We start from the raw sequence: 17670 nt of genomic DNA, 5'->3' as shown, positions 1-17670 counted from the left end.
ATTAAATAACCTGTCAAACTGGAACTTCAATATACAAGCAGGAATTAGAATTTTGCTTTCAAAACTCATAGACCTGTTTGGATTAGATACTACATGGTGGCTTAAGACAAGTTTGTTTTATAACATTCTAATTGCAGTTTGTTCTGCCAGAGTCCACACCACCCTATACTACTCTTGTCAGATACAAAAACAGAAAATAAAAACCTGTCCAACTTTAAAATTACCATCTTCAGCCAAAGTGAAAATCAGAGCAGAGGCATTGAAAATAAAGATTGGACAGTCATCGGGCAGTTCAGTAGCTCAGTCATGTCCAAACATTTGCAACCCCATGGACTGCAGCACAACAGGCCTCCCTGTCCATCACCAACTCCCAGAGCTTGCTCAAACTCATGTCCATCAAGTCAGTGATGCCATCTAACCATCTCTTCCTCTGTCATCCCCTTCTCCTCCTGCCTTCAATCTTTCCCAGCATCAGGGTCTTTTCCAATGAGTCAGTTCTTTGCATCAGGTGGCCAAAGTATTGGCGTTTCAATTTCAGCATCAGTCCTTCCAGTGAATATTCAGGACTGATTTCCTTTGGGATTGACTGGTTTGGCTGGGATTGACTGTAGTCCAAGGGACTCTCACTAGTCTTCTCCAACACCACTGTTCAAAAGCATCAATTCTTCGGCGCTCAGCTTTCTTTATGGTCCAACTCTCACATCCATACATGACTACTGGAAAAACCATAGCTTTGATTAGACTGCCCTTTATCGGCAAAGTAACATCTCTGCTTTTTTAATATGCTGTCTAGGTTGGTCATAGCTTTTCTTCCAAGGAGCAAGCATTCATGGCTGCAGTCAGCATCTGCAGTGATTTTGGAGCCCCCCAAAATAAAGTGTGTCACTGCTTTCATTGTTTCCCTGTCTATTTGCCATGAAGACCAGATGCCATGGACCAGATGCCATGATCTTAGTTTTTTGTATGCTGAGTTTTAAGCCAACTTTTTCACTCTCCTCTTTCACTTTCATCAAGAGGCTCTTTAGTGCTTCACTTTCTGCCAGAAGGGTGATGTAATCTGCATATCTGATGTTATTGATATTTCTCCCTGCAATCTTGATTCCAGCTTGTGCTTCATCCAGTCTGGCATGTCACATGATATATTCTGCATATAAGTTAAATAAGCAGGGTGACAATATACAGCCTTGACATACTCCTTTCCCAATTTGGAACCAGTCTGTTGTTCCATGTCCAGTTCTAACTGTTGCTTCTTGACCTGTATACAGATTTCTCAGGAGGCAGATAAGGTGTTCTGGTATTCCCACATCTTTAAGAATTTTCCAAAGTTTGTTGTGATCCACACAGTCAAAGGCTTTGGTGTAGTCAATAAAGCAGAAGTAGATATTTTCTGGAACTTTCTTGCTTTTTCTATGATCCAACGGATGCTGGCAATTTGATCTCTGGTTCCTCTGCTTTCTCTAAATCCAGCTTGAACATCTGGAAGTTCATGGTTCATGTACTGTTGAAGCCTGTCATAATGTCCATAGGAAGTAGACAGTTATGTCCACATGAAGTGGACAGTTATATTCACTTTTTAAAGAAGCTTCACATCTGTATTCTTGCTTTGCTCCTGCTCAGTCACTTCAGTCATGTCCAACTCTTTGTGACTCTATGGACTCTAGCCCTGCCAGGCTCCTCTGTCCATGGGATTTCCCAGGCAAGAATACTGGAGTGGGTTGCCGTTCCCTTCTCCAGGGGATCTTCTGGACCCCAAGGATCGAACCCATATCTCCTGTGTCTCCTGCATTGCAGGCGGATTCTTTACTGCTGAAGCCTTTCCAGACAGCACAGTGGTAAAGAATCTGCCTGACAACGCTTGACAATGCAAGAGATGTGGGGTCAGTCCCTGGATCCAGAATATCCTCTGCAGAAGGAAATGCAAACCAGCTCCAATATCCTTGCCTATGAAATCCCACGGATAGAGGAACCTGGCGGGCTACAGTTCATGAGGTCCCAAAAGAGTCAGACATGACTTAGCGATTAAAAAACAACAACAAATTTTTGCTTTAGGAAAGAGCTATTTATTGGGTCAGAGTTCTTGGGGATGTACAAGAGAAAGAAGTCCTAGGAGATCATAAAGACTATGGAGAAGTGGTCTAAATGTCTGGTATTGCAGCAGCAGGGGGCAGTACTGTAGAAGAGCAAACTACAAATTGCTGCCTGTTTTGTGAATAAAGTTTTACTGCCACACAGCTAAACCTATTCATTTACATATTATCTATTACTGGGCTTGTGCTGAACCAGCTGAGTTGAGTCTTTGCAAAAGAGGTGATGTGGTCTGCAAAGTTCCAAACACTTACTGTCTGGCCCTTTACAGAAAAAGTTTGCTGACCCTTGTGTAACATTAGTACTTCAGTCTGGATATCTCCATCTAGATGTCCCACAGACAAATCTAACTCAGCAGGTATAAAAATGCATGTGTAAACTTGTTCCAGCTTCAGTGTTCCCACTCTAAGTTAATGGCACTACTGCCTACCAATACACCCACAAAAGAAGCCTCTCTCCCTTTTGCCCTCTCACCCTATATATTATCGGAGAAGGCGATGGCACCCCACTCCAGTACTCTTGCCTGGAAAATCCCATGGACGGAGGAGCCTGGTGGGCTGCAGTCCATGGGGTCACGAAGAGTCAGACAAGACTGAGCGACTTCACTTTCACTTTTCACTTTCATGCATTGGAGAAGGAAATGGCAACCCACTCCAGTGTTCTTGCCTGGAGAATCTCAGGGACGGGGGAGCCTGGTGGGCTGCCGTCTATGGTGTCACACAGAGTCGAACACAACCGAAGTAACTTAGCAGCAGCCTTAGCGGCCTATATATTATTTCACATCTCATCCATCACCACATCCTGTCAATTCCACCTCTTCACTATATTTTGAACCTGAGCACATCTCTTCATTCCTACTGCCATTAACTTAGTCTGAGTCATGATCATTTTGTACAAGATGTTGTACAACAACAGCTTTCTAACTTGTCTTCCTGCCCCTAGTTTGTTTCTTCTTTTGGAGGTATAAATAAGATTTATTGATTGATACTGTGGAAATATCAAATTGTATAGTAATCTCTAAGAACAGTATTTGGGGGCAATATTAACAGTGAGGAAATTGTAAGTAGAGGAGGGTGACATAATCTTATTTTGATTCATTATATTTCATTTGTTGGTAAGTCATTTGTAGTAAAAATATCATTCATCTCCAAGCTCTTTGAGAATGAAGAACACATCTAATTCATCTTTGCATCACCACAGGTAGTTACCAAAAGGCATGACATACACCAGGCATTATAATTATTAAATAAATACAATAAAACAAATTATACAGATGAATATTTTTGACCTTAAGTGAAAATCTCCTTCAATTTTATTTTACCAGAGCAAAACTATTTCAACAATTTAATAAACAGGCTTTCCCATTGCTTTTTTTCCCTAGGGTTATGTTTATACCCTTCTTTATTTCTGCATATTGACATATAACAACTTTTACCTTATTTTTACCGACTGATTGGTATTCATTTGAATGTATTTCTCTATTGTTGAATATTTGGTTTTATTTTTCCAATTTTCCTACCCCTAATTTTGCCTACCCTCTGCCCCCGAGCCATTTTCTACTCAATAACCAGAAGGATCTTTCTAATGTCTAAACTTGATTCTGGTACATGCATAATGATATATGCAGCCAAGATTTAATGAGCCCTTACTATGTGCTAGACATAGTTCTAAGTGTTTCCTGTGTGGTAACTGATCTTAATCCTCACACGAATCCTCTATTGCTGGTGTTGTTATTAACCCCATTCTTTAGGTGAAGACTTTTAAGAACAGAGAAAACCAATGCAATCTAGCTCAAGTGTCTATAGTTTAAACTACTCTACTGCTCTACACGCACACACACACACACACCCCTATCATTCATGGCTTCCCATTGCTCTTAAAATAAGTCATACTATTTATAATGGCTGAAGACTATCATTTTGATCTTCTGTAATCCTTGCCTACCTCTCCAGCCTCATCTCTTGCCATCCAGAGCCTTGCAGTTAAGCATCAGCTTCCCCAGACTGCTAGAGCTCCCTGTACCAGTCATGCTCATTTTCACTTCTATGCTTTCAGTCATATTATCCCCTCCTCTTTAGTTGTTTACTCCCTTCCCCTCTCCTCCCCTACACGCAGCCAGCTTCTACACATCCTTTAATGCTCTGTTCCGGTATTGCCTCTTCCAGGAAGCCTTTGCTGAGCAGATTTGCACTTTCTCTGTATTCCCATTATGCCTTGTTTTCCATCCATTTATATGTCATTACTGTACTGTTTCATAGCTATCTTTTTGTATATCTGTCTCCCTCACCAGACTGTGTACTCCCAGCGGTTTTCCCATTGTACTCAAATATTTTGTTTTACCCTTCTTTTTTTTTTTTTTTGTACCTTTTTTCTAGGACCTTTTCATCCCAGGCTTTGGCATAGGCTATAATGCCACGAAGAGTAGAAAGGGACTGTATAGGATTTGTCATTTTGTGTGTGATTGTGTGAAAAGGAGATGTGAGGATATAAGGGGGATCATGAACATCTTTTGATAAAATAAGACCTCATGATAAAAAGACTTTAGAGTTTATTTTTTGTCATTTTGCAATAGTAAACTGCTTTAGGGTGGGCTAGACCCAAAAATGGAGAATGGCTCAAAGACATATAGTTATCTCAGTCATGTAACTGTCCAAGATAGATATTCTTGGTCAGCAAGATCTCCTCCATGTGGTCATCGAAGGACAAAGGCTAACAGAAGCCCCTGGACCACCCTGAGTTACCAGATCCCAGTCAGCAAGAAGGGGAGAGAACATAGGGGACTTCCACAGGTCAGGCCTTGTGATGCCACTCATCATTTCTCCTCACATTCCATTACTGAGAACTTGGTCATGTGTCCACGCCTCACTGCAAGGGAGCCTGGGAAATGTAGTCCACCCTCTGCTTAAGGAAGTGGAGAATGGTTTTGATGGGAAGCTAGAGACCTTCACAGATATACTAACAATAAAACTGGGCTAGTTTACCTTGAGTGTCAGATAAATGATGGAAGAATTTTATTTCCTTTGTACCAGAAAACTATATGGTACAGCTCCATTTAACCTTTCCCCTGGGAAGCTGCAGCAATCAGATAGAGGCAATATTTAAAATGATTGCTGACAGTTGAGCTCCCTGTTGAATTGCTTACTAGGAAGTAGTAGCCAGAGGGTGACTTGCAATGCTGATGATCCCTTAACTATTAATCACTGACACGTTGTAGATTGCCTCTAAGTAAAATCCCAGCTGAGTTAGGTACATCTTATAATATTGGCCCCCAAATATATTTTCCTTCTTTGCATGTCTGGACTAGAGAAGGTGTTAAATGGCAAAGTAGCAACATGATTCTTTGCTAGCCAAGAGGTGCTCAGAACTAAAAGGAGGGAAAAAAAAAACCATCAAAAGGGAACTCATTTCCATTCCAAACCATAGCCACAGGCATGAGCTTATTCACTGCCAGTTTGTGTTTGCCCAAAGTACACATTTGTTGATGATCTCATGCAAGCTGGGGGAATAAGTAAAAGTGAATCCAGTTGAAATGAAACATCCCCATGATTCTCTGATAAGAAGCAGGTACATTCCCAGGAGAGCTTTGTAGAACAGTTGCCCAGGTTCTACTCCCCAGAGGAGGCTCATTTTGTCAGTCTGGGGTGTGACTTGGGAATCAGGAATTCTTTCATGTTCCCTGGATGATTCTGATACTGAGCCAAGTTTGAGGGAGCATCTCTCTAATATGATGAAAGTGGGGAGTAGGGGGCACATATGCCAAAGCACAGACCGGAGCGATTTTGCTTAATGTAGGAAGCAAATCATCAACCCTAAGTCTCCTAGCTTGACATGTAGAGTTGGCTCTGAGGTTAGACCCACCTGTGGGACCCTGGAAATCAGGCCTTCTCTGGGAGTGGGCCATGAGCTGGCTGTAAACTAGGAGAGCAATTATGAAGGTAGACTTCCTTCCAGCCATCCCAGATGCCTGACTTGTTCTCTTCTTTTCCCAGTTTGTGGCCCAGCCCAATTGCCAACAGTTGCTTGCCACTCTGTGGTACGACGGCTTCCCTGGATGGCGGCGGAAACACTGGGTCGTCAAGCTTCTGACGTGCATGACCATTGGGTTCCTGTTTCCCATGCTGTCTATTGCTTATCTCATCTCACCCAGGAGCAACCTTGGGCTGTTCATCAAGAAACCCTTCATCAAGTTTATCTGCCACACAGCATCATATCTGACCTTCCTCTTCATGCTTCTCCTGGCTTCTCAGCACATCGTCAGGACAGACCTCCATGTACAGGGACCTCCCCCAACTGTCGTGGAGTGGATGATACTGCCTTGGGTTCTCGGTGAGTCACAGGGACCAGAAGCTATGGCCAGACTGCCTGCTGGTCTTGTCTAAAGAAACTACTGGAATTGGCAGTTGGACTGGCCCTGAACTAAGGCACCTTCCCTCTGTGCAGTGGGATAGTTGTTGGGAATCTCAGAAACATGGTTCCTTCCCCCACCCCGGGCCTGGGTTGCTTGCTGTCACAGGGTTTGCCATGAGATTGGCAGTGTACCCAGGGATTGTTTCAACTAACCTAACTTCATCAATGAGAAGGAAGTTGTCTATCAGTGGGTTTAGAGGGAAAGCCAAGTGTTAGGACAGGCTCAGGTAGGCTGGGCAGGGCAAGTGCTGAACAGTCTATTTGATGCCTTCTTTCCCATTACTGGGGTTGAGGGGATGCCACCCAAATCCACTGCTTTCCTATGACTATGCTAAATGATCCCTATACTTATCCAAGGTCCACATCCTATTTGGATACTGATTTCACAACCAGGAGGGAAACCTAGGAAATTCACACAATTCATGGTAAAAAAGCAGCCTTAACCAGAAGTCTCCAGGCATAATTACATTGCATTGGACCCTCCAGTGCATCACCACCCTCCAGGTCCTTGATACTTAAACTGAGGTCCCCAAACCAGCAATGTCAGCATCAACTTGTTAAACATACAGGTTTGTGAGTCTCACTCAGGGCCTGTGAAATCAGGATCTACATAATCCCGATGTAATTCATATGTATTTTAACGCAGGGGTCCCCAACCTATAGGATCTAATGCCTGATGATCTGAGATGGAACTGATGTAATAAATAATAGAAATCAAGTACAAAATAAATGTAATGCACTTGAATCATCCCAAAACCATCTCTCACCCCACCCCACCGCCATCCTGGACTGTGGAGAAATTGTCTTCCACAAAACTGGTCCCTGTTGCCAAAAAGTTTGGGGACCGCTGTTTTAAAGTCTGAGACATATTACCTTAGACCACAGTCACTCCTTTTACTGCTTTCCACATACCAAAGCAAAAGAAATATCTATTAATATGTCATCAGGCAGAATTCCATGAAACCTACACACAATGAGAGGCGATAAGAGAAAGGAGGATTCTAAATTATTCTGATCCCCATTGCCTAGCTTCAGACCCAACATCCAGTGCTTTGGACCATGGCCTGCTTGAACAACTCAAAACTCATTCAGAAGTTTTCCCTCTCAGATATATGTAGTGGAAACTAAGGACTATCTGGGATAATAGTGATACTTCGTTCAGTTCAGTCACTCAGTCATGTCCAACTCTTTGCGACCCCATGAATTGCAGCACACCAGGCCTCCCTGTCTATCACCAACTCCCGGAGTTCACTCAAACTCGTGTTCATCGAGTCGGTGATGCCATCCAGCCATTTCATCCTCTGTCATCCCCTTCTCCTCCTGCCCCCAATCCCTCCCAGCATCAGAGTCTTTTCCAATGAGTCAACTCTTCGCATCAGGTAGCCAAAGTATTGAAGTTTCAGCTTCAGCATCAGTCCTTCCAAAGAACACCCAGGACTGGTCTCCTTTCGGATGGACTGGTTGGATCTCCTTATAGTCCAAGGGACTCTCATGAGTCTTCTCCAACACCACAGTTGAAAAACATCAATTATTTGGCACTCAGCTTTCTTCACAGTCCAACTCTGACAACCATACATGACTACTGGAAAAACCATAGCCTTAACTAGACGAACCTTTGCTGGCAAAGTAATGTTTCTGCTTTTTAATATGCTATCTAGGTTGGTCATAACTTTCCTTCCAAGGAGTAACCATCTTTTAATTTCATGGCTGCAATCACCATCTGCAGTGATTTTGGAGCCCCCAAATATAAAGTCTGACAATATTTTCACTGTTTCCCCCTCTATTTCCCATGAAGTGATGGGACCAAATGCCATGATTTTAGTTTTCTGAATGTTGATCTTTAAGCCAACTTTTTCGCTCTCCTCTTTCACTTTCATCAAGAGGCTTTTTAGCTCCTCTTCGCTTCTTGCCATAAGGGTGGTGTCATCTGCATATCTGAGGTTATTGATATTTCTCCTGGCAATCTTGACTCCAGCTCGTGCTTCTTCCAGCCCAGTGTTTCTCATGATGTACTCTGCATATAAGTTAAATAAGTAGGGTGACAATATACAGCCTTGACGTACTCCTTTTCCTATTTGGAACCAGTCTGTTGTTCCATGTCCAATGCTAACTGTTGCTTCCTGACCTGCATATAGGTTTCTCAAGAGACAGGTCTGGTGGTCTGGTATTCCCATCTCTTGAAGAATTTTCCACAGTTTATTGTGATCCACACAGTCAAAGGCTTTGGCATAGTCAATAAAGCAGAAATAGATGTTTTTCTGGAAATCTCTTCCTTTTTCCATGATCCAGTGGATGTTGGCAATTTGATCTCTGGTTCCTCTGCCTTTTCTAAAACCAGCTTGAACATCAGGGAGTTCGCAGTTCACCTGTTGCTAAAGCCTGGCTTGGAGAATTTTGAGCATTACTTTACTAGCATGTGAGATGAGTGCAATTGTGCAGTAGTTTGAGCATTCTTTGGCATTGCCTTTCTTTGGGATTAGAATGCAAACTGACCTTTTTGCGTCCTGTGGCCACTGCTGAGTTTTCCAAATTTGCTGGCATATTGAGTGCAGCACTTTCACAGCATCATCTTCCAGGATTTGAAATAGCTCAACTGGAATTCCATCACCTCCACTAGCTTTGTTCATACTGATGCTTTCTAAGGCCCACTTGACTTCACATTCCAGGATGTCTGGCTCTAGGTGAGTGATCACAGCATCGTGATTATCTTGGTCATGAAGATCTTTTTTGTACAGTTTTTTGTGTATTCTTGCCACCTCTTCTTAATATCTTCTGCTTCTGTTAGGTCCATACAATTTCTGTCCTTTATCGAGCCTATCTTTGCATGAAATGTTCCCTTGGTATCTCTAATTTTCTTGAAGAGATCTCTAGTCTTTCCCATTCTGTTGTTTTCCTCTATTATCTTTGCATTGATCTCTCAGGAAAGCTTTCTTATCTCTCCTTGCTATTCTTTGAAACTCTGCATTCAGATGCTTATATCTTTCCTTTTCTCCTTTGCTTTCACTTCTCTTCTTTTCACAGCTATTTGTAAGGCCTCCTCAGACAGCCATTTTGCTTTTTTGCATTTCTTTTCATGGAGATGATCTTGATCCCTGTCTCCTGTACAATGTCACGAACCTCTGCCCTTAGTTCATCAGGCACTCTATCAAATCTAGTCCCTTAAATCTATTTCTCACTTCCACTGTATTGGTCCACTGGAGAAGGGAATGGCAAACCACTTCAGTATTCTTGCCTTGAGAGCCCCATGAACAGTATGAAAAGGCAAAATGATAGGATACTGAAAGAGGAACTCCCCAGGTCAGTAGGTTCCCCAGACACTACTGGAGATCAGTGGAGAAATAACTCCAGATAGTATGAAAGGATGGAGCCAAAGCAAAAACAATACCCATTGTGGATGTGACTGGTGATAGAAGCAAGGTCCAGTGCTGTAAACAGCATTATTGCATAGGAACCTGGAATGTTAGATCCATGAATCAAGGCAAATTGCCAGTAATCAAACAGGAGATGGCAAGAGTGAACGTCGACATTCTAGGAATCAGCAAACTAAAATGGACCGGAATGGGTGAATTTAATTCAGATGACCATTATATCTACTACTCTGGGCAGGAATCCCTTAGAAGAAATGGAATAGCCATCATGGTCAACAAAAGAGTCCAAAATGCAGTACTTGGATGCAATCTCAAAAACAACAGAATGGTCTCTGTTCGTTTTCAAGGCAAACCATTCAATATCACAGTAATCCAAGTCTATGCCCCAACCAGTAACACTGAAGAAGCTGAAGTTGAACAGTCTGATGCTGTGAAGCAATAAACCTTTTGCCTCCATTTTTCAGGTTTCATTTGGGGGGAGATAAAGGAAATGTGGGATGGTGGATTTACTGAATACATCCATGACTGGTGGAACCTGATGGATTTTGCAATGAACTCACTCTACCTGGCAACTATTTCCTTGAAGATTGTAGCCTATGTCAAGGTAACTTGGAATATTTGCTATGTTTCTTAATCATTTGTTTACAGTAAGCTTTAGCTATGGGAGCACAGAGTTTAGGGGGCAAGTGCTAAAGACCATCAATGCATATGGAAAGGTACCATAAAATAGACATTTTTTTCAGTGGCTTGTAATCAGTGTCCACCTAACCAGACAATGGAGAATGGAACAATTTGCAAATGAATTCTTAGCTTCTTCAACTCTGACAGTAAAAGGTCTGAAGCTGCTCACCCACTCAGTCAGTGTTTACATCCTCTCTACAGTATCCTCGCCAAGAAGATAGCCCACTGATGTTTGCATGAGGCAGAGATAAAACATTCACTGAATTTCCAAAAGCCTCTCTCAACTCTTGTCACTTCATTAAAAAGTGCTACTTTATATTTTTCTAATATTATTCTTCCTGTGACACATCCATTAGTAATCCTTCCTCATCATGGGGTCAAACAGAACAAAGATGTTCCTTCTCCATAAAGTGCTTCAGATATGAAGTCATCTCTCCCTAGCTTGCTGAGCTGCCTCTTCTCAAAGCCAAATATTCACACTTCCCTCAAGTGGTCTTCATAGGATTGATAGCAGAACCCTGGAAACTTCACTGTGTGAGACATAGATTTTTAATAGTCTTTGCCTCCTGCATCGCTTCCATCACCGGGATGATCGTTCAAGCTGCTATGAATCCACCGTTTTGAGTATCACCCATTCTATGTCTCTACCAATCCAGATCACACACACACACACACACACACACACACACACACACACACACACACCACTTTGATGTTTTTTCCTGCATAATGTACAGCCTGCATTATCCTAATAAATAGCTTCATGTCCAGCACCTCACGCTGGAGAGTCACAGGCTCTGAGTTCAGGTTTGGTGCTCATTAGATACTGGAATGGCTGCACGGCCTCTACCCTGAAGTGAACTTCTCCAGCATGAGGAAAAGCTGACAACTCCATCTCCAAGACTGTTTAGTCAGTCATGCTTTTTGGCATGAAATCCCACATGAAGGAGTTTTAGAATGGGAATATGGCTGTCCCCCAAATCGCCAACAACTTAGTTTATTTTTACATCTCTAATATGCATATTGCATAAATTTTAAGACCTTGGGAGTTAGTTACATGGAGCGTGAATATTGAATGCAGTCCTAAAACATTTTTGAAAGAAGCTGAAGACTATGCTTATACTTTGTGGTGATCGTTCAACACATACTTACAACTTCCTTACAAGAAAAAGCTGGTAAGGAAAATGTTTGGATCTCTGGTTAATGTGCCTGGATGAATTCCATGTCATTCTGGCACTCAGCTGACTAAGTAACACTGTTTGCCAAAAAAACAAAAAATCTTCCTTTGGAAGTGGTATTTATATACTAGAGGGACAATACATTATCAGTCTAGAAACTGGTGAGTTCTGCTTAAACAGGAAAGTGTAGAATAAATGATCAAATGATTAACCCTTGGGGATGTGAAATTGTGTCAACAGATGCCCAACATTAGTTAATCACATACCCTGTCCACCTTCACTGGCAAGCCTTCCAAGGACTAGATACTTCCTCATCATAGAGCATAAGGATAAATCAGCTCACTAAGCTGAGTAAATGCCCCTCAACTGATAAATACTTAACTCAAAAAAAGACATTTGCCAAGAAGTCGGAGCCCTTCACAACAAAGAAGAATTTACAAATAAGAGATGCCACATGCAGACTGAATTTACAATGAGAAATTGTCAGTGAGCAGTCGGGTTCACTCGTGCAGGAAGGCGCATCAGTCTGAAATGAACTCCACCAAGTAGGCTGAGCCAACTTCTATAAGTAAAGACGCAGGGCTGGTCCCAGGCCCTTTTAAAAATTTCAGATCGTCATTGCACTGAGGCAGTATGACACACCATGACAGAAACTGGCCTTGGGAAGATCCTTTATTAGAGTGAAAAACTAGTCAACTATATGTATATATACACTACCTCACGTGGCCTACATCACTAAGAAGCAAAAGGCACATACCAAAGTACTCAAAAGGAACAAACATACCTCATATGAGCCCTCAGTGCCCCCAAGAGAACACTAAAAATGGAGAGTAATTGTCTTTTTGTCTTCTAGGATAGCACCACCTAGATTTATCCCAGCACTCCCTTACTCCATATGTACAGACTAAACTGAACTTTGATACCCATTGAGTTATGACCCTTTCTCCAGCCAGTGCTTGGATGAAAACACACCTCCTCATCTTTGTTACTATTGGGTACCCACATTTGGCCAACCCTTTTCATATTCTGCTTTTGAGTTCACACCCTTTTAATAGGCATAGCGGCCAATTTTCAAGCAACATTCTATCTCCAAGAATGTAACAAAAATCATTTGTCTCCCAGTATCACTCTCTGAAGAGTCAGGAAACCCAAAGGTAATCCCTGCTCTGATATTTACGAGCTGGATTACCACAGGCCATCCTTCTACCTCTAGGAGCTTCAGACACCGCCTCTGAAAAATAAGATGGAACTAGATCAATGGGTTTCAACCTTTTAATTTTTTCCCATGGAACCACATCTTAAAGTTAAAACTTATGCAGGATTTCAATGTACTAAGGAGCTCAAAGGAATGAATTTGGATTGAGAAATGACTCTTCCTAGCCTCCTCTCTGGTTTCCACAGTGACCACCAGATGCTTCTATTGAACCCCCAGGCTTGAAGGAACACAATTTGATTTGAAAACCACTTGTGGTCAGTCAGGCCTCAGCAAACTGGGCTGCCGGCCAAGCTGGGGCAACTGTTTGTTTACATATTGTCTGTTATTATAGTTCTAGAAGGGACTTCCCTGGTGCTTAGTCGCTCAGTTGTGTCTGACTCTTTTGTGACCCCATGGACTGTAGCCTGCCAGGTTCCTCTGTCCGTGGGATTGCCCAGGCAAGAATCCCAGAGTGGGTTGCCATTTCCTTCTCCAGGGGACCTTCCCAACCTAGAGATCAAACCTGGGTCTCCTGCATTGCAGGTAGATTCTTTACCCTCTGAGCCACCAGTCCATTGGCTAAGATTCCATGCTTCCAACACAGGGGGCCATGGTTTGATCCCTGAGCCAGGAACTAGATCTCATGTGCTATAACTAAGACCTGGTACAGCAAAATAAATAAATGTATAGTTCTAGAAGAAAAAGTTAAGTAGCTTTCACAGTAACCATATAGCCCACAAAGCCAAAAATATATACTATCTGGCCCTTGACACAAAATGTTTGCTGACCTCTATGCTAAATGAGCTCCAAGTTTACTCTCTGCTATCATATTCTATAGTATTTTTCTCTAAAAGTACATACACAAAGCATAGATTTTCCATGAGAATCATCTTTCACACTTGTGACTGTTCTGTGATCCAAACTCGTGGACAGTATACTTCCCTGTGGTTATGGGTGTGACTGTGGAGTGAGAAAACCCTAAATGATGAGCTATGCATGTTCCAGTTGAAATCCTAGTTTTAAATGTAGGTCTGCTTTGTTATCAACAAAGAATCAGCATCATTCACATAGACCTCCAAATAAGTAAAGGCCTATCTAATAAATGCCCTGTGATATCAACTATTACAGAAGTAACATTTCATAGAAATAGTGCATTCACATAGACCTCCAAATAAGTAAAGGCCTATCTAATAAATGCCCTGTGATATCAACTATTACAGAAGTAACATTTCATAGAAATAGTGCTATACTGAGTGTTTAGAGGCCTGAGTTTTAGTCCTGGCTCTGCTACCAAGTTGCTGTGTGACCTTAAGCAGCTCCCTCTGCCTCTCTGGATTTCAGTTCCTCCACTTGTAAAACAGGCATAACAATGTCCACCTCTCACAACTATGCAGCAAATGTTTCCTTTGGATACAGAAATGGGGAGATACAAGATTTGGCCCAAAGTGTATAAAACCAATTGGCCATCTCAAGTCTATTTGAAATAGAAGCACACATGTGGCAAGTTTTCTCCAAACTCCTCTGACAGTGAGGAATATTGGATACACACAAATGATTTTAATAACACCAGTTTCCTCAGTTGTTGGAAGTGAGGCACATTTTAGAAATGCTAACAATATAATTTGGCCCCCAAAGCAACATTTTCTCAGGAAAGTTGTTTACATTTAGTCCTGAGAAATTGTGATATTTAGATGAGCGTTCAAAGCAATATGCTTCAGATTGTATTCCAGGCAAAATCTACTTCTGTCTTGGGGAAGGTAAAAAGCAATTTCTTGTATTTCCATAACATCTCTCCGTATGGAGTACACAGACTTTCACATATGGGTACATAATCAGACATGTGCAGTGGGTAGGAGTAGATATTATCCTCATTTTCTGGTGAAATGAGAGAAAGAGGGGCAGTTTTAAGTGACAAAGGCTAAATTGGAGCTCAGTCTCACAACGAAGCCATCTCTCCATAAGGTGACTTCCAATGTTTTAGGAGCTGAAAGCTCAGGAAATACTGGAACATGGGCAGCCAACCCCAGAAATCCTGGCTCCTCCTCCTCGTTCAGCCCCCTGGTCCATCGTTTGTGCTAAAGGAACATTCCAACTTGTAAGACTATCAAAGCAACAATAAAATACATCCATATACCACTTGGTGAGCAGCACTAAATTCATTGCCTTGGAGACTGACATGCCGTTTGTAATCGCATGGGGGAAAAGACTATCGGCAGAAAACTCTGAATGATGACCTAAGGATGCTCAGTCAGCCCCAAACTGCAATCAGCAGGGAAGTCAAGGTGAACACTGCACACTGAGGAGGCTGAACCTACCCCATGTCCTTCAGTAACTGCAAGTTGTGCGTGGTGCTTAGCACAAAACAGGGGCTTGGGCAGCAAAGCTGGTTTGCAGTCTCATTAGGAAGCAGAGTACTTTGGCCCCACAACCTTAGGCACACCTGTGGCTCTGTTCTCAGGCCACTCCCCAACAATCTGGTCAACTCACACTTCGAAAATATCTGTTGATAAACCACAGATTGTTACTCCAGAATTCATGTTTCTACATCTATGCGCAGAGTATATATTTGGATAGGAGTGGAAGGAAGAGCGTTATTAGCATCATGTATTGATTGGGTGGGGGAAAAAAGACCAGTAGTGCCAATCACGGGGGCCTGTTGTATAAATGAATGCTTGATGCTTAGTTTGATGTATTTATTTGGGTGCAGAAGGGAGGAAAGAGGGGAAAGTTTTCTAAATGCTCGCTGTACCTCTCATATTGTGCCCTTGTTGTTTCTTTCAGTATAATGGTTCCCGTCCAAGGGAAGAATGGGAAATGTGGCACCCGACCCTGATTGCAGAAGCTCTCTTTGCGATATCCAACATTTTAAGTTCGTTGCGTCTCATATCCCTGTTCACAGCCAACTCCCACTTAGGGCCTCTGCAGATCTCTTTGGGGCGCATGTTGCTCGATATCCTCAAATTCCTCTTTATCTACTGCCTGGTACTGCTGGCTTTTGCCAATGGATTGAACCAGCTTTACTTTTATTATGAGACCAGAGCAATCGATGAGCCCAACAACTGCAAGGGGATCCGATGCGAGAAACAGAACAATGCCTTCTCCACGTAAGACTCCCCACTCTCCTCTTCTGCCTTTTGTCTGCTTTCTCTTTCTTTGCCCTATTTTCAGTCCATATCTTTGCCACTGCCCCCTTGACAGTGCATGCAGAGCACACTTATTGATCACTCTAGGAGACTAGGAGAGGAAGTAGAGTTAGGTGACGAAGGAAAGAGACACATACGGGCTCCAAGGAACTCATCTAAAGAGTACCTTCCAAATTATTTTGGTCATATCTAATATTTTTAAAGGAATTCATGAAAATGAAAGTGTTAGTCACTTAGTCGAGTCTGACTCTTTGCGACCCCCATGAACTGTAGCCCGCCAGTCTCCTCTGTCCATGGAATTCTCTAGGCAAGAATACTGGAGTGGGCTGCCATGTCCTCTCCAGGAGATCTGGCTGGGTCTCCTGCACTGCAGGCAGATTCTTTGGCATCTCAGTCACCAGGGAAGCCCTGAGAAATTTATGGGAAGGGGGTAAATAATCCCTCACTCCAAAAAGCACCGCTAACCAAGGAAATGAAAGAGCAAGGCTATACTTCTCAACAAGTAATTACCAAAGCTAATGCAACCATTCTGAATCAAGAACAAAGGAAAAGAAAGGGTGCAAATATACTTGAATGCATCTTGTGATACTGTGATTTATAATAAGAAATATGTATTTGTTCTTTGTCCCCATTTCTGGCACAGAACTTCTAACACCCTTGGTATTTCCTAAGCGATGAGAACCACAAAGGTGTCTTTGGTTGTGTTAACAAAGTGACTTTTGGACCTTACCTAGGATGGGGGCCAGTTATCCCCATGTGATTAGAGGGTTGGAACTTCAAATCTCACCCCTCAACCTTCCTTTCAGGGAGGGGAGAAGGACTGGAAATTGATTTCAATCACCAATGGCTAAGTATAGGAGTTGCGGATTCAATCCCTGGGTTGGGAAGATCCCCTAGAGGAGAGCATGGCAACCCACTCCTGCATTCTTGCCTGGAGGGCACAGAATTCCTGGCAAGTTACAGTCCATAGGGTCACAAAGATTCGGACATGACTGAAGTGACTTAGCATACATGCACACACAGATGGCTAATGATATAATCAACTGTGACTGAGTAATGGGGGCTTCCCAGGTGGCACTAGTGGTAAAGAAGCTACCTGCCAGTACAGGAGATGTAAGAGATGTGGGTTCAATCTCTGGGTTGTGAAGATACCCTGGAGGAGGGCATGACAACAATATTCTTGCCTGAAGAATCCCATGGACAGACGAGCCTGGCGGGCTATGATCCATGGGGTTGCAAAGAGTCAGACACAACTGAAGCGACTTCACACGACTGTGTAATGAGCCTTCCATAAAAACCCAAAAGGACAGGGTTTGGAGAGCCTCCAGGTTGGTGAGCATGTGGAAATTTGGGGAGAGTGGGTGATCAGAGAATACAGGGAAGCTTGCCCCCCATACCTTACCCTATGCATATTCTATCTGGCTGTTCCTGAGTTGTATCTTTTTATAATAGACCAGTAATCGAGTCATTTCAATGTTTCTCTGAGTTTTATCAGGCACTCTAGCAAATTAATCAAACCCAAGGAGAGGATTGTGGGGAGCTCCACCTACAGCCAGCTGGTCAGAAGAATGAGGGACATCTGGGAAAACCAGAAGGGGAGCAGTCTTGTGGGA

At 42.7% G+C, this 17670-nt stretch overlaps 1 protein-coding gene across 1 annotated transcript in view; it reads left to right on the top strand.

Annotated features, from left to right (window-relative positions):
- Positions 1-17670, top strand: part of TRPC5 (transient receptor potential cation channel subfamily C member 5) — a 190403-nt gene that overhangs the window by 127884 nt on the left and 44849 nt on the right. The window contains exons 3-5 of the mRNA XM_052663331.1: positions 6075-6411; positions 10325-10464; positions 15696-16018. Coding sequence (XP_052519291.1) covers positions 6075-6411; positions 10325-10464; positions 15696-16018 — 800 coding nt within the window. The remainder of the gene's footprint in view (positions 1-6074; positions 6412-10324; positions 10465-15695; positions 16019-17670) is intronic.

Source organism: Budorcas taxicolor, chromosome X (genome assembly GCF_023091745.1).
Source record: "Budorcas taxicolor isolate Tak-1 chromosome X, Takin1.1, whole genome shotgun sequence".
Classification (NCBI taxonomy): Eukaryota; Metazoa; Chordata; class Mammalia; order Artiodactyla; family Bovidae; genus Budorcas; species Budorcas taxicolor.
Note: the sequence above shows the minus strand (reverse complement) of the source record. Positions and strands in the feature narration are given on the sequence as shown.